Source organism: Hylobates moloch, unplaced genomic scaffold (assembly GCF_009828535.3).
Source record: "Hylobates moloch isolate HMO894 unplaced genomic scaffold, HMol_V3 SCAFFOLD_14, whole genome shotgun sequence".
Taxonomy (NCBI): Eukaryota; Metazoa; Chordata; class Mammalia; order Primates; family Hylobatidae; genus Hylobates; species Hylobates moloch.
The window spans coordinates 83,767,133-83,793,893 of NW_026652289.1; the positions used below are offsets into that span (position 1 = coordinate 83,767,133).

A 26,761-nucleotide genomic window follows, 5' to 3' on the forward strand; every position below is an offset into this window, starting at 1 on the left:
TCCACCCCAGGAGGTGGGAATCTGAGGACTGCTTTAGAATTCTGCCTGCCACAGATACAGTGTCATTACTTGCAGTATGATAATTCTTCTATGCTAAAAGATCCAGAATGAGACATTAAATCATACTGAATGTGTTGTGGTCAGGGGAATTTTCTTGATTTCCTGATGTGCCACTTTTAACCATTTCACTTAGATTGGTATGTTACAGCACGCTGTGCCTAGGGGCGAGCATACATTTGGACTGAATTCTACCTTTTTTTTTTTTTTTTTTTTTTTGAGACAGGGCCTCACTCTGTCTCCCAGGCTGGAGTGCAGTGGCACGATGTCAGCTCACTCCAGCCTCTGTCTCCTGGGTTCAAGCGATTCTCCTGCCTTAGCCTCCCAAGTAGCTGGAATTATAGGCATGCACCACCATGCCTGGCTAATTTTTATATTTTTGGTAGAGATGGGGTTTTGCCATGTTGGTCAGTCTGGTCTTGAACCCCTGGCCTCAAGTGATCCACCCACCTCGGCCTCCCAAAGTGCTGGGATTATAGGTGTGAGCCACTTCGTCCAGCCAGAATTCTACTCATGATGGCTTCAAATTTCAAACAACTTGTCTCTGAGCCCTCCAAAGATATCATACCCTTTGATTGGGTTCTTTTGACAGTCAGAACCATGGATCTGGTCATCTGGGATAGGATGGGGTGGGCACTATGGCAACTATGCTTTTGATAATAGCAGCCTTCACATATTGGGGATCTCCTATGTGCTAGGTGTATTATACGCCATTTCAATTATGTCCAGATCTCACATCGGCTGCATGCAATTGCCAAGATGCTCTTCATTTTACAGAACAGGCAGAAGAGACTTGGGAAAGCCGAAGGGTTTGCCCATGGCTGCCTGGCTGTGAAATGTCCTCATCCTGCCCATGCCACGAGACCTCCTCAGTTCAGCTCAGAGTCTTGGGAACTGTCATTCTTTCCCTCAGGATACTTTCTGCTGCGTGACCCATTCCAAATATGAATTGCATGACTTATTGGATTTTCTTAAAAGAATAAATCACCAATACCAGAGAAAATCTCCAAAGGAACGCTGTTTGAGAGGCCAAGTAGAAAGCCAGCAGCCAAGTTACACAGTTCTAGAGGGACACGTTGCTGAGGGCACCGCGCAGGAACATCTGACAGAGGCAGAGTGAAGGGGGGGTGGCCCAGGGGGCCCACAAATCATGGCAGCTTTACATTTAACACTCCTCACACAGAGTGACTGATCCCAAAGTCCTGTCAGGAAGAAAATCAAATGAAGTTATCAAATGTTTAGGAGTATATGGTACATACAGAAGAACAGTTCACAAGCTGAGGAGACTTCAGACCAAGCGTGGCGAGAAGCCCACCTTGCGGCAGTTCCAGCACAGCTGAGAAAGCCTAAAGGAGGCAGCATTTTGACCATTTTTGTGACTGACTGTTACACATTAGCCTTCTTTTTAGGGCAAACAGAGTTAGTTTAAGCTGATTTGTCTACAGCTGGTTCACTGAATCATGTGGACTAGCCTATGTTTTGTGTTTTGTTTATGATTAGAGCTAATATCTCGGGGAAATCAGGATGACTTAAGTTTTGGCTACGTGGTTATAGGTGGTTGGCCTTGGGGTGTGTCTGAACTGAGGCCTCTATTTTTCTTTAACAGTCCTGTGAAATGCAGGGATACATAATGTTACTGATGTGCTATTACCCACCAAGACTGAAGTTTGGAAGCAAGTCATGTTATGAATCTGCTGTAACAGAGCTCATAAGATCAAAAAACATTAAGTCACTATTACATTGTCATTATGTTCTCACTTTTATTTTTGTGAGGAAGAAATAGAATTGTTTGTTACTCTAGGTATTGGAAATGAAAAGCACATGTTCAGGTGGGAGTTAAGGAAGGGTTAGAAAATAGAACCTTTAGATGTCTTAAGAAGTGGTAAAATAAAACTGGCAGTGTATCAGATCCATGAGAAGCCAGCCTGCTCAACAATTCTGGGTAAAAATAAGAAACATGTGATGTTAAAGCATATATTAATGACAATACATATTCACAGTTTTATGTTGTAGCCTTGTTTATAGACTCAGCATCTAAGGTACCCCTTAAATATTTCAGACATACTCTTGCATTTTATGGGAAAAATAAGATGAGGTGGAAATATTTGCAAATTGGGGTTTTCTGAAGACATTCCATCCAGCAGATTCACCACCTGAATCCTTTCTTTTGCCTTCAAAATGTCATCTCAGGTGCAAGCAGCTTCCAGCTCTCTTTTCCCTTAAGAGTCATCTCTGGAGTTAGACCCATCACCCTTTCATTGTTTTAATTCCTTATTGACATGTACATGTGGGAAAGTGTGCGAATCGTAAGTGTAGAACAGATCACATCCTATAACGAGGACTCAGACAAGAAACTCACATCAAGAAAACTGACTTCTTACAGCACAGATTTATTTTGCCTCTTTTTGAGCTTTATATAAATGGAATCATGAATGGGTTAAGTTCTGGATTCTTCCGCTTATCATTAAGCTTATGCAATTCATTCATAGAGTTGTGTAATTACCATATAGCTTATTTATTCTCATTGGTATATTGCATTGCAATGTATATACATGTATTACAAATAACTTCTCCATTATGTTATTGATGGATTTTTTGGTGTCTTAGCTCAGGCTAACATAACAAAATACCATAGACCAAGTGATTTAAATGACCGAAATTTATTTTCTCACAGTTCTAGAGGCTAGAAGTCCCAGATCAAGGTGCTGGCCAATTCAATTCCTGGTGAGGACTCTCTTTCTATCTTGTAAACAGCTGCCTTCCCACTGTATTCTCACATGGTCTTTCTTCAGTGCATTTTTTGGGGTGGGGGACAGTTCGAGAGTTGAAGCTTTCTAGAGTCTTTTATACAAACACTAATTCTGGGAGATCAGGGCCCCACCCTTATAACCTCATTTAATGAATTTAAATTACTTCCTTGAAGTCCTCATCTTCAAATATAGCCACACTGGTGATTAAGATTTCAATATGTGAATTTGGAGGGGACACATTCAGTCCATAACAAGCTGTTGCAACTTTGTCATTATTATAATAAATAGTGGTGCTATGAACATTCTTGTACAGGTTTCTGGTAAGCCGTGAACACGTTTCTAAAGATACATACAGTCGTCCCTCCGTATCCATAGGGAATTTGTTCCAGGACCCTCCAGATACTGAAATTCTCAGATGTTCCAGTTCCTTGTAGAAAATGGTGTGCTATTTGCATATAACCTACCCACATTTTCCCATATATTTTAAATCATCTCTAGATTACCTATAATACCTAACACAATGCCTATATCACTTCGTCTGTGTGGATTTGACATATTATTTGGCACACAGCAAATTCAAGATTTGCTCTTTGGAACTTTATGGAATTTTTTTTTCTGGATTATTTCTATCAGCAGTTGGTTGAATTCACAGATTCGGACCCCACAGGTCAATTGTACCTAGGTGTGATATTGCTGGATCATAGGATTTACATATGTTCAGCATTATAACAGTTGTCCAAATAGTTTTCCAGAGTGGATGTACCAGTTTGCTCTTCCTCTATTGAGAGTTCTGGTTGCTCCATGTTTTTTGTCTTTTTGTTTTAGTTACTGTGTTGAAAGTGTAGGAGTATCCACACAGTGGTTTTAATTTTTATTTTCTGATGACTAGTAAAATTGGGTACTTCTCATGTTATTGACCATTTGCATATCCTCTTTTGTTGAGTGCCTTTTCAGGTTTTTTACCCATTTTTAAGATTGCCTTTTTGATTGACTTGTGGGAATTATTTATACATTCTAGATATGGGACCTTTGGCAGGTATGTATTGCCAATATCTTCACCCACCCTACTGGTTGCCTTTTCACTCACTGACTGATATACTTTAATGAACAGGAGATCATAACTAAAATAGTTCAATTTACCTTTTTTTCCCCTTACTTGAGAGCCTCTATTTCAGCTTAAGAAACCTTTACCTACCCCAAGGTCCTGAAAATATTCTCCTGCCTTCCATACTTAAATCTATAATCCACCTAAAAATGATTTTCGTAAGTGATGTGCTATGTAATGAAAGTCCATTTTCCCGTATATTCATCAACCTGACATGGTACCATTTATTGAAATCATCCTTTCTTTATTATGCTGCAGCGTAACCTTGAGATACAGCGGGTGACTGTGTAGGTGTGGGTCTGATTCTGGGTCTGTTCTGTTCCATCAACAATTTTGATGTTATTCTTTATCATTCAGTTTAAATCATTTTAAATACTTATTATAATTTTTCCTTTGACTCATAAGTTACTTAGACATATGTTGCTTAATCACCATGGGGATATTTCTAGGGTTTTTTTTTTTCTAGCTTAATTCTTCTGTGGTCAAAGAATGTACAATGAATGATTTCAGACATTTTAAATTTGTTGAGACTTGCTTTATGACCCAGCATATAATTAAGCTTAATAAATATTCTATGTGCACTTGAAAAAAATTTGAATTCTGTCCTTAGGTATAGTACTTTTTATATGTGTTAATTATATCAAGTTTGTTAATTTTGTCACTCAGATCTTTTCTATTCTTCACTAAATTTTTGTCCACTTATTCTACCAGCTGTTGAATAGGGTGTGTTAAGGTCTCTCCTGCTATGATTGTGTTTCTCTGTTTCTTCCTTGGTTATCTTTTGCTTTATATATTTTGAAGCTGTGTTAGTGGGTGCATAGATGTTTAGAATTATTACACCATCCTGATATGTTATAACTGTAGTTTTGTTGTTAGAGGCAGGCCTGATGGCAGTGAAGTCTCGGGTTTTCATTTACCTGAAAATGGCATTATTTTACTTTCATATTTAACAGCTAGTTGTAGGCTTTACAGACCATGTAAGTTCTCTATCACATATTCATTTTCTCTTTCTCTTTCTCTTCCCTCTATACCTCTTATAGACCAAAGTTTACTGACTCCTGATCTATATAATTTTCTCCCTCTACTTTGGATTTAATCACTGTTCCTTTGTAACTTTTTAACATGGATGCTTAATTCATTAATTCCTAGCCTTTCTTTTTTACTTTTGCAAGTATTTAAGATTTTTAATTTTTTTCTCCATACTATTTTAGCTATATCCCCAAAATTTTGGAATGTAATATTTTTGTTATTACATAGTTTCAAAATATTTTCTGATTTTCATTTTGGTTTATTATTTGACCCATGAATTATTGTAAGTGCTTCTTTGTTTGCAAGTATGTAAAAACTACTAAATGTTTTTAGTTATTTTTATTATAGATTTCTTACTTCCATTGTGGACAAAGAACATTGTCTGTATGATTTGAAATCTCTTGGGAACTTTGCTTCATGATTCAGAATATGATCAGTTTTTTTTAAATCATTCCATGTGTGCTTGAAAATAATGTTTAGTCTTCTGTTTTGGCTGCATTGTATTGTATTTGTCCATTTGGTCATTTATTATGTTTTTCACATCTTCTGTACATTTATTGGTTTATTTTTTACTTTTTCTCTCAATTACCGATAGAGATGTGTTAAAATCTCTCATCATGACTGAGTACTTGTCTATATCTCCTTTTATTCCTATGGATTTTTAATCCTGTATAAATATAATGCTATGTTATTGAATGCAGCAATTAAACTGATTTCTTCCTCATGAATTGAGCAGTTGAACAGTGTAGAGGGTGATTATTTAATTCTATTAATGCTTTTTGCCTTTTGATTTATTTTATCTGTTATTGATTCAGCTATGTTAGATTTCCGTAAGTTAAAACATTCCTAATGTACCATTTGCCACCTTTCATACCTTTACATATAGCACTTTAGTATTCCTGTGTTTTAGATTTATCTCTTGCAAGCTGCATGTAGTTAATTTATTCATAAAATCAGTTTCACAACCTTTGTCTTTTAACAGGTGCATTTATTTTTAATGCAACTACCATTTTCCCCCGTTAATGTGGTGTTTATTCTCTCCTTACAAATCTTCCTTTAAATCAGTTAAATATTGTTTAATCATGTCTTTTTAAAAATTCCACGAGTTTTGAAGTTATACCCTGTCTTTCCATTATTAAGAGGTTACCCCTAAAACATACATATGAATCACATCTCAAATTAATTAACATCTTAACCTACATTATACACCCAGGCAAGACAAGGACCTTGGAGTAGTTTAGTTTTATTCATCCTTATTCTCTCCTGTTTTGTAAGTTGTTGTCATTTATTTCAGTTCTATACTTTTAATCTCATCAGACATTAGTGTTTTATATAGTCAACATTCATTTCTATTTACCCATATGCTTACCTTTTTTGTTTCTCCTCATTTCTTCTTGCATGTCAGATCTTCCTTCTGTTTGAAGTTCATCCTTTACAGTTTCTTTAGGTGAGTGCTAATTTTACTCTCTCAGTTTTTGTTAGTCTTAAAATGTCTTTGTTTTGCCCTCATTTTTTGAAAACATTTTTCATGGGTCTAGTATTATAGATTGCCAGTTATTTTCATTCAGCACATTGAAGATTTTTTTTTTTTTGGCTTCTTCTTTCCATTGTTTCTTTTAAGAGGTAGGCTGTCGGTCTATCACTCCTTTGAAGATAATCTAGTTTTTTTCTTTTTCTATCTGCTTTAAGATCTTTTCTCTCTGTCTTTTATATTGTGCAGTTTCACTAGGATATGTTAAGGAAAACATTAATTTTATTGTTCTTACTTAGAATGTCTTAGACTTTTTAAATCTGTGAGTTTATTTTTACATATTTTAGAAAATCCTCAGTCAGTATTCAATATTGCCTGATTCACGCCTTTCTGAATTTTGATTGGACAATGTTAGATCTTTTCAGTCTATTCTTATGTCTCATAAACTCTCTTGCATCTTTTCTCTTTCCCTCTTGGTTGCTTCTTACTTATCTTCAAGTGTATTAACTTTTTTCTTCAACAATATCTAACCTGATATTAAATTGATTCTTACTTTTTTGCTTTAATTTTTATATCTTTCATTTTTAAGTTCTATATGTGTTTTCCAAATCTGCCTCTTATTCTTTGGTCATATTTTGTTTAATTCTTTTGTGTATTTTAAACATTTTTAACATACTTGTTTACAGTCTCTAACTAATCATTTTTAACCTCAAGGTTATAGGTATCTATAAACTGCTGATTTTGTGTGTAGGACTCTTACTCACAATGGCTTGTTTTCTGTTGTGTTTGTAATTTGGGGTTGTGGGCAGGATGTTATCTGTGGGACTCTTGCGTGGCCTGTGTTGAGAGTGTACTCTTCTTAGAGCGATTGTTTTTGTTTGTTTATTTGTACCAGTTTCCCAAGAGAAATTACCTTTGGTACTTAGAACCAATTTTATGTTAATTTCTTGGCTTAGTGGTTCCAAGCCACAAATCAATTTTAGCTCAAATCTTCATGACAGTCAACATTTCCGAGAGAAGTTTTTATTTTCCTCTGCTAAGCCTAGGCTAAAAGAGAAATTTTCTTCCCAACTGCCTTTGCCAGAGCAAAATTATTTCTAATCTTTGCATTCAGGATATAGTTTTTGAGGGTCCTAACTCTATGTGGAAGGAAAAGGCCGTCCCCAGTCCCAATTCCTCACATTTCAGGGTCTCCAGCCTTTTTTCGAGTTCTTGTGAAGTGATTAAACAGTTAAATGTCTTCACTCGTTGGCAGTTGCTGGTTTGGTGCATACTAATTTCCATTCCATATTTATTTCTGGTTGTTGCAGATTTACTACACTTTCTTTCAAGCTTGGATATACATTTGAAAGGATTATTGAAAATAAGTATTTTTATTTTCTGACCTCTTTTCCTCTTTAAATCTGTGCCCTCCTGCTCATCTTAGGAAGGGGGATTTCTCTTTTCAAACGACCAGAGACAAAGCCTTCAGCCCTTACTTTATCTGCAGTGCTACATACATCCACACAAGATCTTATTTTAAATTACTTTTTGCTAAGTATTACAGAGAAATCAGGAATAATTAAGCATAGAGTAACTAACAAAAGTAAAAATCAATGAGGGTTTGTAGGGATATAAGAAATCTTTTCGTTGGTTTTAAAAAGTTGCTTTCTTTGGTTCATTAGGCTTAACACCTAAAGGCCAGGTCTTTCCTCACATTCCTCACATGGTTCCTTTTCCCCAAGATCTGCTCAACTTTTTTCTTTAAATCTTCTTTATCCTAATACTACAATCTAACCAATGAATGTAGGCAAAAAAAAATTTAACATGATATATTTAGATGTCTACCCAATTCAAGCGTGTAATTTGCATTTCTGAGAACCCCTGGACAGTGCTGCTCAAGCAATCTGTGTTGAAGGACAACTCTTTTCTTTAGATTTCCAATTCACTGTCTCCCTATGCGTCTATAAAATTTAATAAAAATATTACAGCAAAGCCCATTGCTATAAAAGCTCCTAAACACTTCCTCCCATTTTCCATACTTGCCTCATTGTGCACCAGCTGACCTCCCTTTAAGCAGCACCAGGCACTCTGTGTGCAAAAGCTTCCCTTTATTTGCAGTTCATAGTCTTTCTTGCATGAATGTCAGAGCAGTTGTGCTTACTCTAAAAAGGACTTTGGTGTATAAAGGTACCTTTTAAGCCAAAGCATTTTGGTTCACTCATTCATTCATTCATTAGCATATGCATAAATATACTCCTTTATTTAACTCAGGATTTTGGACCTGTATATGCATAACGCATACATGGGGCTTTCTATATGCCACGCCCTGTCTTAAGTACTTTCCCAATATTAAATAATTATAATGTTCATAAAAACTCTGTTAGATCAGGACTATTATTATCTCCATTTTTAAGAATTGAAGACTGAAGCAGAGTGATTAAGTAACTTGCCCAACACCACACTGCTAAGAAGTAGTGGAACTGAGATTTGAACCCAGGAAGTCTAACTCCAGCTTCTGCGTCTAACCAGTCTGCGGACTGCCTCTCTAATGACTACCTTAGACACTCTAGTCCAGATTCTGCAAGGGTAGGTGTTCCAAAGGCCACTTTATTTCATCCTCATTTTCAACTTGAATCAGTTGGTCATTATTGCACAGACCTCTGAATTGAAAAGGGGAATCCGGTCTTCCACCTCCTTTGTGGGAAGAATGATGATTGGTTAGCATGTCTGCCATGGAAAGTGTGGTGATTTTTCAATGCTGCTTGCTATGGTGTAGAGGGGATTGACAGAAGACACTTCAGAGAAGTCATCTATTAGCTTCAGTGCTCTGTGCCTTCAAAAAAATTGAAAATTATAACCAAACTGTAAAAATTTCAACTCAGTCTATTGAAAAAGCAGAAAAATTTAGTCAAACTAGTATTCGTTTGCATTAGTTAGATTCCCCCAAAATATTTTTAACTGAATTCAACCCATTTTTAAAACTTAATCAAGACAAATGAGTTAATTTACATAGAAATCGTCTTTGGCACCAGAACAGAATGTCCCCGTTGTAAGACGATAGAGTAAACCCACATGCCATTTCTTTCGTCTTGAATGTCTTCACATCTACAGGAAAATTGAAAGATGAGTATTTATATATCTTGCACCAAAAAGCACCAGTTTTCAGGACTTTGTCACATTTGCTTTATCTCTCTTTATGTGTATGGAAGTACATACACTTTTTCTGAATCATTTGAATGTGTATTGTGGATACTTCACTTCTTCTGAAAATAAAGACATTCTGCTATATGACTAAACAACATTAGAAAATTAGCACTAACTTAGTAATGTCAACTAGTAGAGTCCATACTCAGATTTTCCCAATTGGCCCCAAAGTCATTTTTGTAATTTATTTTCATTCCAAAAAACCCAACTTTATGCATTACATTTGGTTGTTATGGCTCTTTATTCACTTTTTAAAAAACATTCTCTCTTCTTTTGTTTTTCATGAAAATGGGTATTTTAAGATTCCCAGCCAGTTCATGTACAATGGTTGTATCTCATTGTTGAATGCCCCAGTGGGGTTAATTCCTCACCCTTCTCTCAAGTGTAGACCTCGGGGCCATATGACCCTGGGTTACTCTCCTTATATCTGTAATAAAGGCTGGAACAAGCAGAGGCCCTGCTGGTCTGCACAGTCTGTAGGGATGGGAAGGGGAAGGTCCTGCTATGCCTAGACACTGGCAATGAGCCAGGTTGGAGAGAGAAAGCTCAAGGGAAAGGAATTGGGGTGTGGGGAGGAAGGAATATGGGAGGAATGGGATAACATAGATTTGAGGCACTTGCTCATTATATGGACCCATTGGATAGCCACTCACCACCTAGGAATAACAATTCTGGAGTCTTAAAGAAGAATCCTCAGTCTCTACTGCAGGGGAGAGGCCAAGCCAGCGCCTCCCAGAACCAATGGCAGAGGAATAAACATTGTGTACAGCACATATTTGTCAACATTTAATAGTATCATTTATCTGAAGATTTGAATATATAATGTATTTTTAAATACTGTCTTCGTGTGATACAATGAAAAGAATTGCCAAATTCATTTGTTACAGTGAGGGAGAAAGGAATGAAAGTGAAATGGGCGAGGCAAATAGAGGGAACTTCAGCTTGATCTTTACTCATTTTTCTTTTCTTTTACGTTGAAAGGAACCTGCTGGAACAAATATGGCAGAGGGGTGACTTTCATTTGGTTTTGGGTGATGGGTGTGTTGCTCTTGGCACTTTACAAAATTTGAGCTCCACTTTTGCTCCTTACTCAGTAATATGGCTTTTGAAATCATATAGGTCAGAGAAGTTAAAATTGGCTTGCCACAAACTCAACCATAACAAACAAAATTAGACTGGCCTTTTTTGTGATCTGATTTTGTCCTGGATGTGTGAGGGCTCCTGTTAAGGTTCAGCAGATCGTGGGCAAGTTTACTTACTCCCTGTGAGCCTCAGTTTCCTTCTCTGTAAAATGGGAATAACATCCCCTGACACAGAGCTGGTTGATTTACTGAAGGTCCTGCAGTGTACAGGAGAACACACTAACCCAGCCAGCAGGAGCTTAAACTGTGAGGTCATCATTATCCCACGCAACTCAGAGTCTGAAAACAGGGATGTTCATGGCAGGGCTGGCAGCTGCACAGTGTTATGGAGGACCCAGTACACACAGCACCCTGCTCTTCTCTCCCCAGCGGGTCAGTGCTAGCTCCATCTGGGGATGCAGTGTAGCTGTGGCCACATCAGGCCACACATCCTCACACTGCATCATTCAGGGCAGCAAGAGAGAGCCCCTGATTATGGCCCTTGTGAAGGAGGAGCAAGCCCCAGCAGGTCTCCTGTTACATCTTGTGGGCCAGGCGACAGCAGTCCATGACAGGGGGAGTGGAATTGCACAGATTGTCTTGGATGTATGAACATTTGCACGTTGCCCCATGGGGCAGGCAAGGAGGCTTGCCTGAAAAGCCCCAGACAAAAGCAGGGCTCTGTCAGCAAGGATGGGAGGGAAAAGCTATGGGGTGGGCAAGACAACGAGGTCTGCCACAGAAATGCAGACCACCTGCCTCATTAACATATTCCCTGTCCCTCCTCTCCCTGATTGTCTACTCATGTTCCCTATACTCTCTAATGGTTGCCTAGAGCACTAGCAGCTGAGATCAATGCAGAGGATGAACAAGGCTGCCCACTTTAGTGTCAAATGTGTCGGATGTCCAGGTGTTACAGCCATTTTGTTGAGTTTTATGCCTTTGTAAGCAAAGAGCCTGCCATTTTATTTTACTTTGTGGCAACCCAGTTTTACTGTATCCCAGCCTGGTTGTTATAAACACTTTTTAAAAGTCAAGTGAGACAGGTTGCTATTTCACAGCCTAGAGAAAAAGAAGTGACTAAGTAACTGCATGTTTTTTCCAATGACATCCACAGTCCATCCAGTGGTAGTGTCAATTAAGGCCCTCACTTGCATTTCTCATTTAGCTTTAATAAGGTGACTTGTGGGTGGTAAGAATATACCAGTTTGTTAGCGTAAGCATTAACATCTTCATATAATAAATAGATGATGTTCGTCTACTTTGTAGTGTTAATTTTAATACATGCTTTTATTTAGAATTAAGGGCACAGTTATTTTTTTATCAGTAATGCCATTTATTACAATGGAATCACTGAATCTTAACCAAAAAGCGCTGAGGAGTGGATAGGGATTCAGTTTAAACAAAGAACCAAGAAGTTTTATTATATTAAACTTTGTTAATATGGCAACACATTAGGCAATAACTCTCTGACTCTAAAATAAATATACTCTTGAGGGCCTTAATTTTCAAGCATTACTTGCAGTCTTTATCCTTCATGTTTCGTGATTTCTATTCTGATAGAAACAACACCTTTTATTAAAATTAGATTTTTTTATTTGTACAAATTTAAGGGGTATATTTGAAATTTCGTTACAAGTATGTAATGTGTAGTGATTGAGTCAGAGTGTTCATCACCCGAGTACAATACGTTTTTGTTAAGTAGAATCACCCTATTCTGCTATCAAACATTGAATGTATTCCATCTTACTGTATGTGTGTACCCCTTAACCCACTTCTCTTCATCCTCCCCCACCACTCACCCTTCCCAGTCTCTGGTATCTCTGTCTTTGCACTCTCTACCTCTATGTGATCAAATTTCTAGCTCCCACATATAATTCAGAACATATAATATTTGTCTTTTTGTGCATGATTTATTTCACTTAGGATAATGACCTCCAGTTTCATCCATGTTGCTGCAAATGAATGACATCATTCTTGTTAATAGCTGAATAGTATTCTCCTGTGTATTTATACGTTTTCTTTAGCCATCGACAGATGGAATGTAGAAATGTAAAACATGTTCTGCTTCTTCAGTTGTTCAAATCCTATTAATATTTCTCTCTTTTTAAAAGAATTTTTGATTAAAATGCTTTTACAATTTCTTGGAAATATCTGTTGTAAACATTCTTATTTGATTGAAGTTCCCAAAGTGTTGAAGGCCCTGGGGAGTGCATGTTATATTTCATCCTCCAAATAAAAACATACATATATATGTCACTAGAAGTTTCACATAACATTAGAAACTTGATATAACCATTCATAAGCTTGAAGCAATTTTTAAACAATTTTAGTATTATCCAAGAAGTGACATGTAAGATGACATTTGTGTCACCTGCCTAACACGTAAATGAGCCAGGCTATTTATCCTTTCCATAGACACATTCTTTTGAGAAGCAGCCATGAGTGCAGATGCACCTGTCATCAGGTAGGATAGAGTCTCCTGTAGCCATCAGCCTGGAGATTACCTTTGCCTCTCTTCTGTGCTGTTCACGCATTTCCCTTCTGTTTCCTGTATTTCTCTGGTTTTGGTTTCCACCCTCATTTTGTGGAGTACATCCTCCTGAAGCTTCCTGAGAAAGACTGAATGAAGATGTCTTGACATGAGTTCACTAGAAAACAGAACCTAGCCAGGCATGGTGGCTCATGCCTATAATCCCAGCACTTTGGGAGGCCAAGGTGGTCGTATCACAGGGTCAGGAGATCGAGTCCATCCTGGCTAACACAGTGAAACCCCGTGTCTACTAAAAAAAAAATACAAAAAATTAGCCAGGCGTGGTGGTGGGCGCCTGTAGTCCCAGCTACTTGGGAGGCTGAGGCAGGAGAATGGCGTGAACCTGGGAGGCGGAGGTTGCAGTGAGCCAAGATCGTGCCACTGCACTCCAGCCTGGGCGACAGAGCGACACTCCGTCTCAAAAAAAAAAAAGAACCCAAGGTAACTCCCAATGGCTATTTATTTCAGAGACACAATCCCAGATGTGTCAGCAACTAGTTTTATTGAGAAATAAGGCTACTGTGAATTTCTTGTATGAGTCTTATATTTTCATTTCTCTTGGGTAAATATCCACGAGTGGAATTGCTGGGTCATATGGTAAAGGTAGGTAATAGTCCATTTCACACTGCCATAAAGATACTACCTCAGACTGGGTAATTTATAAACAAAGGGGTTTAATTACTCACAGTTCAGCATGACTGGGGAGGCTTCAGGAAACTTACAATCATGGCGGAAGGGGAAGGGGAAGTAGGCACCTTCTTCCCAAGGCAGCGGGAGAGAGAGAGCACAGGGAAAACTGCCACTTTTAAAACCATCAGATCTCATGAGAACTCACTCACTATCATGAGAACAGCATGGGGGAAACTGCCTCCATGATCAAATCGCCTACCACCAGGTCCTTCCCTTGACACGTGGGCATTACAATTCAAGATGATATTTGGGTGAAGAGACAGAGCCAAACCATATCAGAGTATGTTGAACTGTATTAGAAATTGCCAAAAGTTTTTCTAAAATAATTGTGCCATTTTACAATCCCAACAGCAAAGTATGAAAACTCCAGTTGCTCCATGGCCCCTTGGACATCTGTGCTAGTATGTAAAATACAATTGACCCTTGAACAGCACAGGTTTGAATTGCACAGGTCCACTTCCACTTATATGTGGATTTTTTTCAACCAAGTGAGGATCAGAATTACAGTATTCACAGGATGCAAAATCCATGTATATGGAGGGCCAACTTCTCATACGTACAAGTTCCACAGAGCCAACTATCAGACTTCAGTATATACAGATTTTGGTATATGTCGGCGGGGTCCCAGAACAAGTCCTCTGCAGACACTTGGAGATGACTGTACCATTGATTTGTGTATATTGATCTTGTATCCTGTGACCTTAAAAAATTGCTTATTAGTTACGGTTTTTTGTAGCTTCCTTATCATTTTCTGTGTGAACTATCATGTTCTCTGCTGAGAAGAATAGTGTTACTTCTTTCTTTCTGATTTGCGAATACAGATTTTATTTCTTTCTCTTGACTTATTTCACTGGCTAGAATTTCTCATACTATGTTGAATAGCAGTGGAGAGAGGGAGCATCTTTGTCTTTTTTTTTTTTTTTTTTTTTGAGACGGGGTCTCCCTCTGTCACCCAGGCTGGTGGAGTGCAGTGGCACAATCTCGGCTCACTGCAAGCTCCGCCTCCCGGGTTTACGCCATTCTCCTGCCTCAGCCTCTCTGAGTAGCTGGGACTACAGGCGCCCGCCACCACGCCCGGCTAATTTTTTTGTATTTTTAGTAGAGATGGGGTTTCACCATGTTAGCCAGGATGGTCTCGATCTCCTGACCTCGTGATCTGCCCGCCTCGGCCTCCCAAAGTGCTGGGATTACAAGCGTGAGCCACCGCGCCCGGCCGCATCTTTGTCTTTTTCCTAGTCTTAGAGGTAAAGCATTCAGTGTTTCACCATTAGGTATGATGTTAGTTATATGTTTGTGTAGATTTTTTAAATCAAGTTATGGAGATCCCCCCATTCCTAGTTTTATAGGAATTTTTAATTATGAGTGAGTATTGAATTTTGTCAAATGCTTTTTCTGCATTCATGATATGATTATGTGATTTTTCTTCTGTAGCCCATTAATATGGTGAATTATATTGATTGATTTTCAAATATTGAGCCATCCTTGCATCCCTTGGTCATGGTATATAGTTCTTTGTATATGTTACTGTGTTCTACTTGTTTATATTTTCTTATGAATTTTGCATCATATTCATGAGAGGTGTTACTCTGCACTTTTCTCTCTTTGTACTTTCTTTGATTTTGGTATCAGGGTAATGTTGGCTATTTTCTGGAGGAGCTTGTATAATATTGGTTGTTGTTAAGTATACCTCTTGGTATAACCTTTTTGGGAATTGTTCTAGTTATTACATTATATACACATACTTTATCAAAGTCTATTGGTGTTGACATTTTACTACTATTGGTGAAGCATATAAACCTTACCTGCCTTTTTGCTTCTTTATTCTCTACCATTTATAATAAAATTGTTTTAAATATTTATTCAACATACATTGAAACATATAAACAGATAGGCAATGTCATAATTTTTGCTTTAACCATCAGACTAATTTAGAAAACTCAAGAGGAGAAGGAAAGTCTATTATATTTGCCCATAGTTTTGTTCTTCCCATGTTCTTCCTTCTTTATATGCCAAAATGCCTTCTTTTATCATTTCCTTTCTGCCAAGAGAACTTCCTTTAGCCATTTCTTTAAGGTAGGCTTGCTAGGAACAAAATCTCGCTTATTACTGAAGAATATTTTTGCTAACTTTAAAATTCTGGGCTGACAGTTATTTTCTTTCAGCACTTAAAAAATATTATCCTGGCTGGGCGTGGTGGCTCATGCCTGTAATTCCAGCACTTTGAGAGGCCAACGCAGGCAGATCACTTGAGGTCAGGAGTTCGAGACTAGCCTGGCCAACATGGTAAAACCCCATCTCTACTAAAAATACCAAAAATTAGCCAAGTTTGGTGGTGCATGTCTGTGTCCCAGCTACTTGGGAGGCTGAGGCAGGAAAATCACTTGAACCCAAGAGGCAGAGGTTGCAGTAGGCTGAGATTGCACCACTGCACTCCAGCCTGGGTGACAGAGCAAGACTCTGTCTCAAAAAAAAAAAAAAAAAAAATGTTATCCTGCTTCCTTCTGGCCTACACGGTAGCTAATGAGAAATCCACTGTCTTTAGAATTGTTTTTCCCATATAAGTAAGGCGTTGTTTCTCCTTGGCGGTTTTTAAGGTTTCTTTGTCTTTAGTTTTTAGAAGTTTGACTATGATATATTTTGGCTTGAGTTTCTATGGGTTTTTTTCTGTTTAGGGTTTGCTCAGCTTCTTGAATCTGTATGTTTGTTCATTTGCAAAAGTTGGGAACCTTTTAATGATTATTTCTTTGAATACTTCTTTAGCTGTACCTTATTTCTCCTCTGCTACGGACTCCTCAGACTTTTGTCACAGTCCCACATGTTCCTGAGTTGTATTCTGTATATGTGGTTTTTTTTAGTCTAATTTTTCTCTGTTGTTCAAATTGGGTAATTTCTATGTTATACCTTTACATTACACTGATTCTTTTTCTCTTCTCTCCAATCTGCTTTTCAGCACATCCATTGAGTTTTTAAAATCAGAGTTGTGTTTTTCAGTCCCTATTATATCTGCCCATATTTTTGTTCTTTATTTGTCTCTGTTTTGTATCTTCTATTTTTTTGGTAAGACTTTATTTCTTTACTACATTTTCTATTTTTTCATTTGTCTTAGGTATGTTTGTAATTGCTTGTTGAAGTATTCTTGGGATGATTACTTTTAAATCCCAGTCAGATAACTCTAACATCTGTCATCTCAGTTTTCATATCTTTTCTTGTTCTGTTTGAAATCTTCCTGGTTCTTGGTATAAGTGATTTTTTTTTGTTTAAAAGGGTGTATATTGGGTATTAAGTTATAGGACTCTGGGTCGTACTTAAATCTTGCGTTTTAGTGGACCTCCTGACCCCACTCTGGTAAGTTCAGGGGCCATTGCCTGACAACTGCCAGAGGGTAATTGAAGTACAGGTTCCCCCTCTGTGCCTGTTGATACCTGGGGAATGGGCTTGGTACTTCTTGGCAGGGGTACTTCCTAGCTGAGAGGAGGCAGAGATTCTCATTACAGCCAGGTGAGTGTGAAAGTCCAGGCTCCCTATGTGTCCTCTGAAGACAGAGGGCAAGGTGCTTATTACCACCCAGTAGGGTTGAGGTCTTGGCTTTGAACTCAGCCTTCTCTGACACTCCCCAGGCAATGGAGCAGGCAGTGATGAGCACCTTGTTACAGCCTGGCGAGGGTGGAAGTCTAGGCTTCTCACTAGACCTTTGCTGGCAGGGGTGGTGGCCGGGTTAGAATTTTTTCTGCAGTGTTTGGCTGGAATAGAAGAGGAAATGTCTAAGCAGCTACTGTCTTGCTAAGCTACCCCTTTCCTGGTGTTCTGTCTAGAGAGAGCATGCTTTTTCTTTTCTATCTTTTTTTTTTTTTTTTTTTTTTTGTGGCCTACTCTCATTGGTTCCAGTTTCTACAGTATCTAATCTGGGATATGTGAGGCAAAAAGAAACTCCAGGGAACCCACCATTATGTCGTTCCTCAAGTCTCAAGATCCTTAATTAGTCTGCCACTTCTTCTCCACTTTTCAGAGTCTTCTAATATGATTTTATACATAATTTCCAGGGCTTTTCGTTGTACTTAGTAAGAGAAATAGGAAAAAGTACATCTGCTCTATCTTCCCTGAAATGAAAGTCTCTAAATGTAAATATTCATGAAATTTAACATGACTACACCTATGTAACTATAATGGTTTTGATGAATCAAATGAAATATGAACTATACCTTCAAAGGTGTGTGTGCATCAAAAAAGCAAGATGGTGAAAGGAAAAAATAGCTTTCAGGAGGGAAAGCTATGTTCAAGGAAATTACAAAGAAATGTTTTATCTTGTGTAAAATATGTTTCCAGATTCAAGGAGAGAAGGTACTGGCCTTGAGTTTCTTAATGCTCATGCTAATTGATGGGAGGATTTGGCCACTTCTTGTCTTCAAAGGGAAAAGAAATATATATTTTATTTGAGGAGAGAAGTAGCCATAATGTTCTCCCTTTCTACTGAAACCTGTAGAAAATCTGTCCCTGATGTTTATGCCTCCTTAGCAAACACCCCTAATGGCCCCTTCCTTTTCTGGGATCCTGTTCTAAAGTGAGCTTCTGTTCCAGGTCGCCTGAACTGGTGGTCCACTGTGTGCACGAGCTGTAAACGGCTTCTTCCTCTGGCCACGACAGGGGATGGGAACTGCCTTTTACATGCTGCCTCACTGGGTAAGCCCCACAGCACAGATAGAGGGTGGCCAGGCTCCAGGCCTGCGCAAGGAAAGACATAAGCTATCGAAGGAAAGACTATTGAAGGAAAAGCATACCCTAAATAGAGTCACCCATGTCACTGTCATGAGAAAGTCCCCAGGAGACAGAGCAAACAATCCTGGCCCTTCATGTCAAGTAGCACTTGGTGGAGAGACAGAACACACATAAGAAAAGACCTGGCATGATAGAAGGAGGCCTTGAGCATAGCTGCAGGGATGGGACTTAGAGACTGTTGCCTGGTACAAATAAAAAGGACTTCCTGGAGGAGGTGGGATCTTTACTGAAACTTGAAGAACTTGAGAGACGACAAGAGGACAGTGCAGGCAGGGAGACCCCGCAGATAAAGCATAAAGGCAGGAATGGACAGGGTGTTTGGAGGTAGGGGTGAAAGAGGTAAGGCTGGAGTAGGAAGTTTTGGGAGCAGTGCATGAGGTTGGGTAAATGAGCGTCCACTGTGTTGACAGCAGTCAACAATTGGCATGGACTGATGGAAACAGACGTAGGTACTGCTCAGATAAATCACAGGGGAGCCAGCATAGTCAGAATATACCACAGACATCAGCGCATTTGTCCAATAGAGACGTGAGCTTCCCGATCACACAAAGCCACACAACACAGAAATATTTGGATAATTGAGGATCATCATCAACTTTCTGGAACCTCAGTTATCCCTTTAGGCCCAGCGTTATATGCACAAGGCTGAATCCATTTTGATAGGTGAGTCTGAGTTTGCACCAGGGACCATCAGGGCCGGTTGCTTCTTACCCGCCCTGGAGGATAGCACCTCTCCAAAACACACAACCCTCACACACGAATGCAGTCCTTGTTGGTCAAACTTGCATCCCCAACAAACATGGCTTTAACTGGGTGCCATGACCTATAACAAGGGCCAGCCCCCAGACCTCTCTCTCTTTGGACCTGCAGTGAGGCCTATTCAGCAAGAGGTAGGTGAGATAAGACTGTAAAGCGCTTCAAGGGAAATACATCAGGGTCTTGGAAGGGTCCCAGATGAGGATGGAGACCAAGGGCAAGGGAAACATTCCCCAGGCTTGACCTGCAGTGAGGAAAGGCAAGGCACCCACTTACCTGCTTCATCTCCATGTCATTGGAGCACATTCTGCTTGTTGGCATTGCAAAAGTAGTCCACATTCACCATGGTGAGAAAATGAAAATCAGCGACCCCCACCCAGCGGCGGCCACTCTTAACAGTTTGGTATTGTCATCATCTTCCGGTCTTCTGTCTGTTCTTCAAGTGAAATGATGATCTTGCTGTGTTCACAGTCTTGAATCCAACATTTTCCCTTACAGTTTGAGAATTTTCCCTGCTGTTAGCCTTCAAACACATGATTTTAAGTAGTTGGGTTGTATTTTATCATAATGGATAATATTAACTATTCCCCTGTTATTGAGCATATTTTGCCTTGTTCTTTGTAAAACCTGGAGAAAGAATCTAAAAGAATAAATCTCTCATCTGTGTCAAACAGCAGCCTCATTGCGAAGTCTGGGGCATGGAAATGCTTTTGTCCCTCAGCAACTGCAGCATGTAGAGTCATTGTCCCCATCAGCACAACAGCAGGGCAAGGCCACACCCCACAGTATTTTCCCTGTGAGCACAGTGGGCCTCCCAGGCCTGCCTGGGAAGAGAGAGCCTGCCTTAGGCTGGTCATTTCCGTTTGCAAGAGAGCCTGGGCCATGACTGACCAGGGCTGTGAGACCCCCCTCCAAGAAGCCCCTGTACAACAATGAGCCCAGAGCTCATAGCAATCTGTCCTCTTATCCCAGCACTTGGTTTCATTTTGTGCCCATATAGCTAAACTCCGCAGGACCGGGGCTGCCCAAAGCTGCCACATGACATTCACCAGCAGTCCTTGTGGAACCCCTGTTGGCCTGGGCTGACGTTGAGCTAGGATTGTGGGGCACATATGGAAATGACAGTCATCTTGGAGTCAGGCCTGTAGGCAGATATGTGCAGGACAAGGAGGCCATCTCTGCAAGAGATACCTGCCCAAGGGGCTGTGGGAGAGTCCCAGGAGGCAGCTGAAAGAGGTCTGAGGATGAGTGAGGAGTGACACTGGCCATTCCCCCTCCCCTGCCATCCTGTAAAAAAAAGGCAAAGCCTTGCTGGCTAGAAGCCTATGGCAGGCCTGGGCTATTGCATATCCAAGGATGCCCAGCCAGTTGAGACTTTGAAAATGTCAGTTCACATTACTCTCCTTCTGAAGACTCTCCAGAGGCTCACAGCTCCCTTGAGAGCCCCCTTTTCACTCTCCCTCTCCCCTTGATCCCACTCTAGCCACCTTTCCCTCTTGCCTTTTCTCAAGTACTGCCCCCCTCTGGGTCTGTCCCTGGCCTTTCCCTGTGCTGGGACAGCAACTCGGCTCCTTCCTCCACCCATTTGAGCCTTTGCTCCTATGTCTCCATTCACACCACAGCAAATCTGCCTGCCTCACCTCTCCTCGTGGGGCTGCCACCCTCAACATCGTACACTCTGTGCCAGCCTCATGGCTGCCTCACTTCCCACTTCTCCACAACATGTGCTTCATGAGATTTTAGGAACTTCATGTGTCCCGGCCACTGCCACGCATATTCCCAGCACCTAGAATGAGTGGGTGGGTGGATGGATGGACGGACGGACGGACGGATGGATGGATGGATTCCCCTGTGTTTTCCCTTGTAGCCAGAGCTGACCTTCTCTTGAGCACTTCTCCCATGAGTTGGGGTTCTTGACCACATCTAAGCTGCCCAGAGCACATTCTCAGAGATGGCTGGTTTCCCTCTATATCCTTTCAGCACCTGGCACAGGGTGAGACCCTCTCACTAGGAAGCAGGCGCTCTCTCCTGGGCCAGGTGTGTGCAGTGGTGTCACTGACGCTCTGCTTCTCAGGAAGCTGAGATGCCTCAGGGCTGGAGATGAGGGAAATGGCAGACCCTGGAGAAGCCAGGATGCTAATGGCCTCCCTCGCCTGGAGCCCTCCATGAGGACACTGGACAGCCTGTCCCTGTCCCCTAGTCAGTCCCCCACCCAAATGTAAGACTTGAATAATGACCATTAGGTCCTCAAAGCAAACCAGCAACATTGAGAGTGGGTTGCCAAGGGCGCCAGAGAGGAAAAGCACTTGATTTTCACCCACTATTATTTTGCTAAGAACAGAATGTGCTGCTTCATTCACCTACTTGCCTTAATGGGAAGCCTCAGGAAGAAGGCTGGAGGGGAATTAACAGAACCGCTGAGTAAGGAGGCTGCTCTGCGTGCAGACAAGAGGCTCTCCCAGTGGGTCGTGGTAGTTTGCATCACCTCTGGCTTGTCTTTTCTCATGTCCTTTCTCTCCTCTGTTCTCCATGGCCTCCTGGCTCCAGGAATGTGGGGGTTTCATGACCGGGACCTGGTGTTACGGAAAGCTCTCTACACCATGATGAAGACGGGAGCTGAGAGGGAAGCCCTGAAGCGGAGGTGGAGGTGGCAGCAGACGCAGCAGAATAAGGAGGTTGGTATCCACTGGCATGGCCAGAGTCCGGGACCCAGGCCAGGTGCAGCCTCGGGCCATGGTAGAGTCCAGAGCATGGCCTCCAGGCCCCAGACTGTCTTATGAGGGGAGGCAGAAACAGCCCCTGGGATCAGGAAAGTCTCCTGCTTTTAAGCCCGCAGAGGAGGAGCCTGTTGAAATAGCAGAGTCCTGGCAGACAGCAACTATGCGTCCACTTGTGCTTCCTTAAGGCATGATCATGAAAGCTGCCTACCTTCATTCCCAAAAGCATTCCGGCTTGGATGATGAATTATATATATGACTGCCTGCTGTCAGGTGCAGCCCATGGCCCCAGCCCCTGTGTGTGAGCTCAGTCCAAAGGGATTCCCGATTGTCCCCAACCATGGGAAACATGAGGACCTTGCTCTCCTAGAAGAATCTGAACGGCCAGCCACAGTTAGGTGCAGGCACAGGTTAATGCTCGGTCATCCCCAGCCCCTGAGAATGACCCTTGTTGGTGGGCAGATTCCCAACAGCTCTGGAATTAGAGCTTAGGGCTTCTGAAAATATAGTGTGCATAGTAGCAAAGGTGGCCAAGAGGGTGCAGTTGGTGTAGTTGGTAGCTACCTACAGATGTGCCTGGCCTGGTTCCCGGTGAGGCTGGTCCGGGTTGGGAGGGTGAGGAGAGGAGGGCAGCGCAGCTGTGGCCCACCCCCCTTCTGAGCCGGCTCCCCTCTGCCAGTCAGGGCTGGTGTACACAGAGGAGGAGTGGGAGCGGGAGTGGACGGAGCTGCTGAAGCTGGCCTCCAGCGAGCCGCGCACACACTTCAGCAAGAATGGCGGCACGGGCGGGGGGTAAGTGCTGCCCCTGCTCTCCCCAGAAGTCACCTCCAGCTCCAGGCCACGCAGGGCTACACACAGCATGGGGGGATGGCACAGGGGGAATGTGGGACCCTTGTGCTGTGGAAGACAGAAAGATTCCAGCTTTCCAGCATTAGCTTCAAGACAAGGATGCACGGGAGGACTGTGGGTGATGGCTGGCCCCTGCCAGGTGCTAGTGGAAGGGTACGCAGCCCCCACATGCACTATGCAGGCAGAGGTGAGCTCACATGAGCCGCCCCCAGGCCACTTTCCTTGAACTTTGTTGTGCAGAGCAGTTGGGGTGTCAGGCTTCAGGGCACAGCAGGCCTCTGGAGGTCACTCGCGATGGTGAGCATTTCCACACATTGCCGTCGCACGAACCTGGCTCTGAAGTTTGGGCTTTCTCCACCAACTAATTAATTTGTGGCTTCAAGAAGTCGCCCTGAAAGCAGAAGCTCATTAAGCTAGCCTGGTGTTTCCCAGATGGGCTCTGTGGATATTATACGTGTTCCCAGCAAAAAGACTTCACATCTGTGCATGTTTAGGAATAGCTTGTTCCTACAGAAACACCTTGGATGTTCTAGTATAGAATGAAGACTGTGGCCAGACCAATGGGGCAGCCATAGAGCCTTGGCCACAGCTTATTCTTCAGTTCATATTCTCTGGAACCTGAAAGCAAAGGTGTTGCTCCTAGAAAAGGTCTCAGCCAAACATGAGAAAGTGTGAGCAGTAACACCAGGGAGACCCATGGAAGGAGGAGTGCATGCGGCTCCGGTCTGCCCTCAGGCTCATGGGCCCTGCAGCAGTCACCTGGGTCCTCACCCAGCCACCAAGGCAGGGCCTAGTGCCTCATGGGCCAGCTCTCCCTGGAGGACCCGGCTGGAAAAGAGGCTCCCACAGAGCTGCAGCTGCAGCAGTGGCGTCCAAGACCATGTTTAAAGATGAGATCATTAGAAACCCACATACGCTGGCACACCCTTCCTCCAAGGCTGTCTTGTCACTTTGTTTTAAGGCTATGGTATGTCCATACCAACAGTCTATCTTGGTAGGACATTTGAGGACAAGCATTCTGAAGACTCAGTCGACTGTGGAAAACTGCTTTCTTCCTCTGCACGCCTCCCGAGTCCCGCCTGTGATGGGTCTTAAGCGTTCCTCGACATCGTTTTCACAGTTGCCTCTCTCCCTCCTGCCACAGGGAAGACGCCTGATAGGTGCTGGCAAACTGGATCCAGGCCAGGTGTCTCTGCCAGGGACAGGGAGGAGTAGGGAAAGACAGCAGCAATGATGACTTTGATAGTGGGTGAAAATCAATCACAGGTGACCATCACATACACATCTCCTGAGTACCCCCATCCAGGAGGAGCTTCGCCCAAGGTCTCGTGGCTAGTCAGCCTATCTGACTCCTAAGGCCACAGCCTGGTCCCCTGCTGCCTGCTCCATGGGGCCCGAGGGATTCAGATGCTAATGGGGACACAGGGGCCACTTGGTATCTGTCCCTATCTCCCACAGAGTCTGAGTGATCAACCGTAATCTAACAAAAGGATTAGGTCCCTTTAGGAATATCCAAAATGGCCCAGACATTGTCCCATTTATGTAGGATAGCCTGGTCCCCTGCCCCTGGGAGCCATGGTTCCGGTTGCCACATCACAATAGAGAAGGAAGAACCTGGGGAATAGCGAGAGAGGGGAAACTAAACAACCAAAGGTGGATGTGAGTGACCCCATCAGGAAAGAATGGAGAGATGAAGCGGGAAGGTATGCGTGGTGTTGGGGGAACGGAAGGAGGGAGGCGAGCACAGGTGGGGTGGGATGGGGTTGGGGAGACCATAAGAGGGCCCAGTGCTAGGCACTCTATCCCCTCCTTTCAAACCCTGCCTCACAAGCCTCCAGTACCCCTTCCACAGATTGGAAAACTGAGCCTCAATGGGATTAGATAACTGTTCTAAGACCACAAAAATGATCAATGGAAGGAGCCAAAAAGTCAAAAGTTGGTCTGATCATTAAGTCTCCTCTTTTGACCAGGCTCTACAGCCTAACGAAATCCCTCAAATACAGCAGTTTGTAGAACCTCAGGTGACAGATCAGCCTGAAAATGAAACCACCACTCTGGGCTTTAGATGGTGATGGGAGTGAGGACACAGCCACCTGGTCCCTACAGACGCCATTGATGCTCAGGTTGGAATCCTGTGCCAATGATGCGGGAGGCATTTGTAGGGTTTCAGCAACAGCTGTTTCCAGTGGAGAAAGAAAAAGGCAAAAAAACAAAACAAAACAGAACAAAAAAACCTCAGAAGAGGACAGAGCACATGCAATAGGAATCTATCAAACAGAGTTGCTTCTGTAGCCAGATGCCGCCTTGGGTTACCTGGAACCTTTGCATGGCCAGTCAAGGAGGGAGGCCTACGGAACCAGGCATAAAACATTTTCCTGGGAATGGAGAGTTTTGGCTGAGTCCCATGGACTGGGGTAACGGACAGTGCCTCAGCAAGGCACGCGTGCAGCTGTGCAGGACTTGCCAACAGGGTGCTCCAGAACTGTCACCTGCTCCAAGAATTCACCTGGGGTTCAGAGTCCACAAGAGAGGCCTTTGTGCACAAGCACAGTGTGCTCTGCCTTTTGCCTGTGTCTTCTCTCCCCATGTTGAGCTGAGAGGTGTGGGGCATCATCTCTGGGGCTTGAGGGCTGCAGGGACAAGTTTCTGACACCTGACTGAAGGGCCTGAAGGCAGAAACTGGCGAGCTCAGGGTTCACGGGGCTGTGGTGGGCTGTGCAGGCCAGGACATGGGGCCATAGGGGATGTAAAGCCAGGATGCTGCGAGCTGCCCGAGGGCCAGGCATGGATTCAGGGAGGAGGCCCCAAGCAGGCTGGCTTCAGGACTCACCTATGGTGGGGACCACACAGAAGGCCAGCCCCTGAGGCCAGGGCTGAGGGTGGACACGAGTAGTCAGTGAGAGGAGCCGCCACTGCAGCCCAGGGACCTAAGGACACAGCCCCTCAACTGGCAGAGAGCTCTGAAGACCCACAAAAAGTATTTCCTCAAACAGCAGGCCAGCACTGGGACCTCCAACGAGCCCAGCAGGCCCTGAAGGAAGACAGCAAGAAAGACTTTGCCACCCTCCTACACCTCCTCCCTGCCTGTGCCGGCCCCACAGGGGACACAGACGGCAGCCAGAGAAGGGGAGGAGGCAAAGGGTGAAACAGAGAAGCCAGCTGGCAGCTAACACAGTCTTTCAGGAGGCTCAAGCTTGGGGCTGATAGCCCCCTGCACACGAAAGTAACCAGAAGAACCACACAAAATTTCCAGGGTGCCACCTGGGAATAGGAAAGAGCAAGTCAAGGGAGAGTTTGCAGGCATGATGGCAAGAAGAACTAAAGTGGCTTTATTCATCCCAGCCTGGGTTTCCCAGAACCTGTTCCCCACGGATGAGGGTAAAGGGGTGCAGTGCGGGCCCTGCATCCTGCTCTGGGAGCCCCTGGTATGGAGACAGATGGGGCAGCCCCTGTACTATTGGTCCTTGACACAGATGATGGCCTGGAGTCATTTTAAACCTGTTACTTTCCCAGAAAGCAACTATGTCACGTATCTGAAGAGGTCAGCAGGGACCAGAGACCAGGTGTGGGTGTGAGCTAGACCCACTTCCTCTCACTGTGCCTCCCAGGAGGACTCACAGTGGCCAAGCCCCAGCCACATGGAAGAACCAGGCCTTCCCTAGGGCTTGGGGAAGGATTAGTGAGGTCAGATGGGAATGTGAACAGTGTCATCTATTGAGCCCAT

The 26,761-nt window shown here is 42.7% G+C and overlaps 1 protein-coding gene across 1 annotated transcript in view; it reads left to right on the forward strand.

The window, feature by feature from the left end:
* The window catches only part of OTUD7A (OTU deubiquitinase 7A), a 392,070-nt gene that overhangs the window by 317,384 nt on the left and 47,925 nt on the right, over positions 1-26,761 (forward strand). The window contains exons 9-11 of the mRNA XM_032175334.2: positions 18,518-18,619; positions 22,019-22,146; positions 22,868-22,980. Of these exons, the coding sequence (XP_032031225.1) occupies positions 18,518-18,619; positions 22,019-22,146; positions 22,868-22,980 (343 nt within the window). The remainder of the gene's footprint in view (positions 1-18,517; positions 18,620-22,018; positions 22,147-22,867; positions 22,981-26,761) is intronic.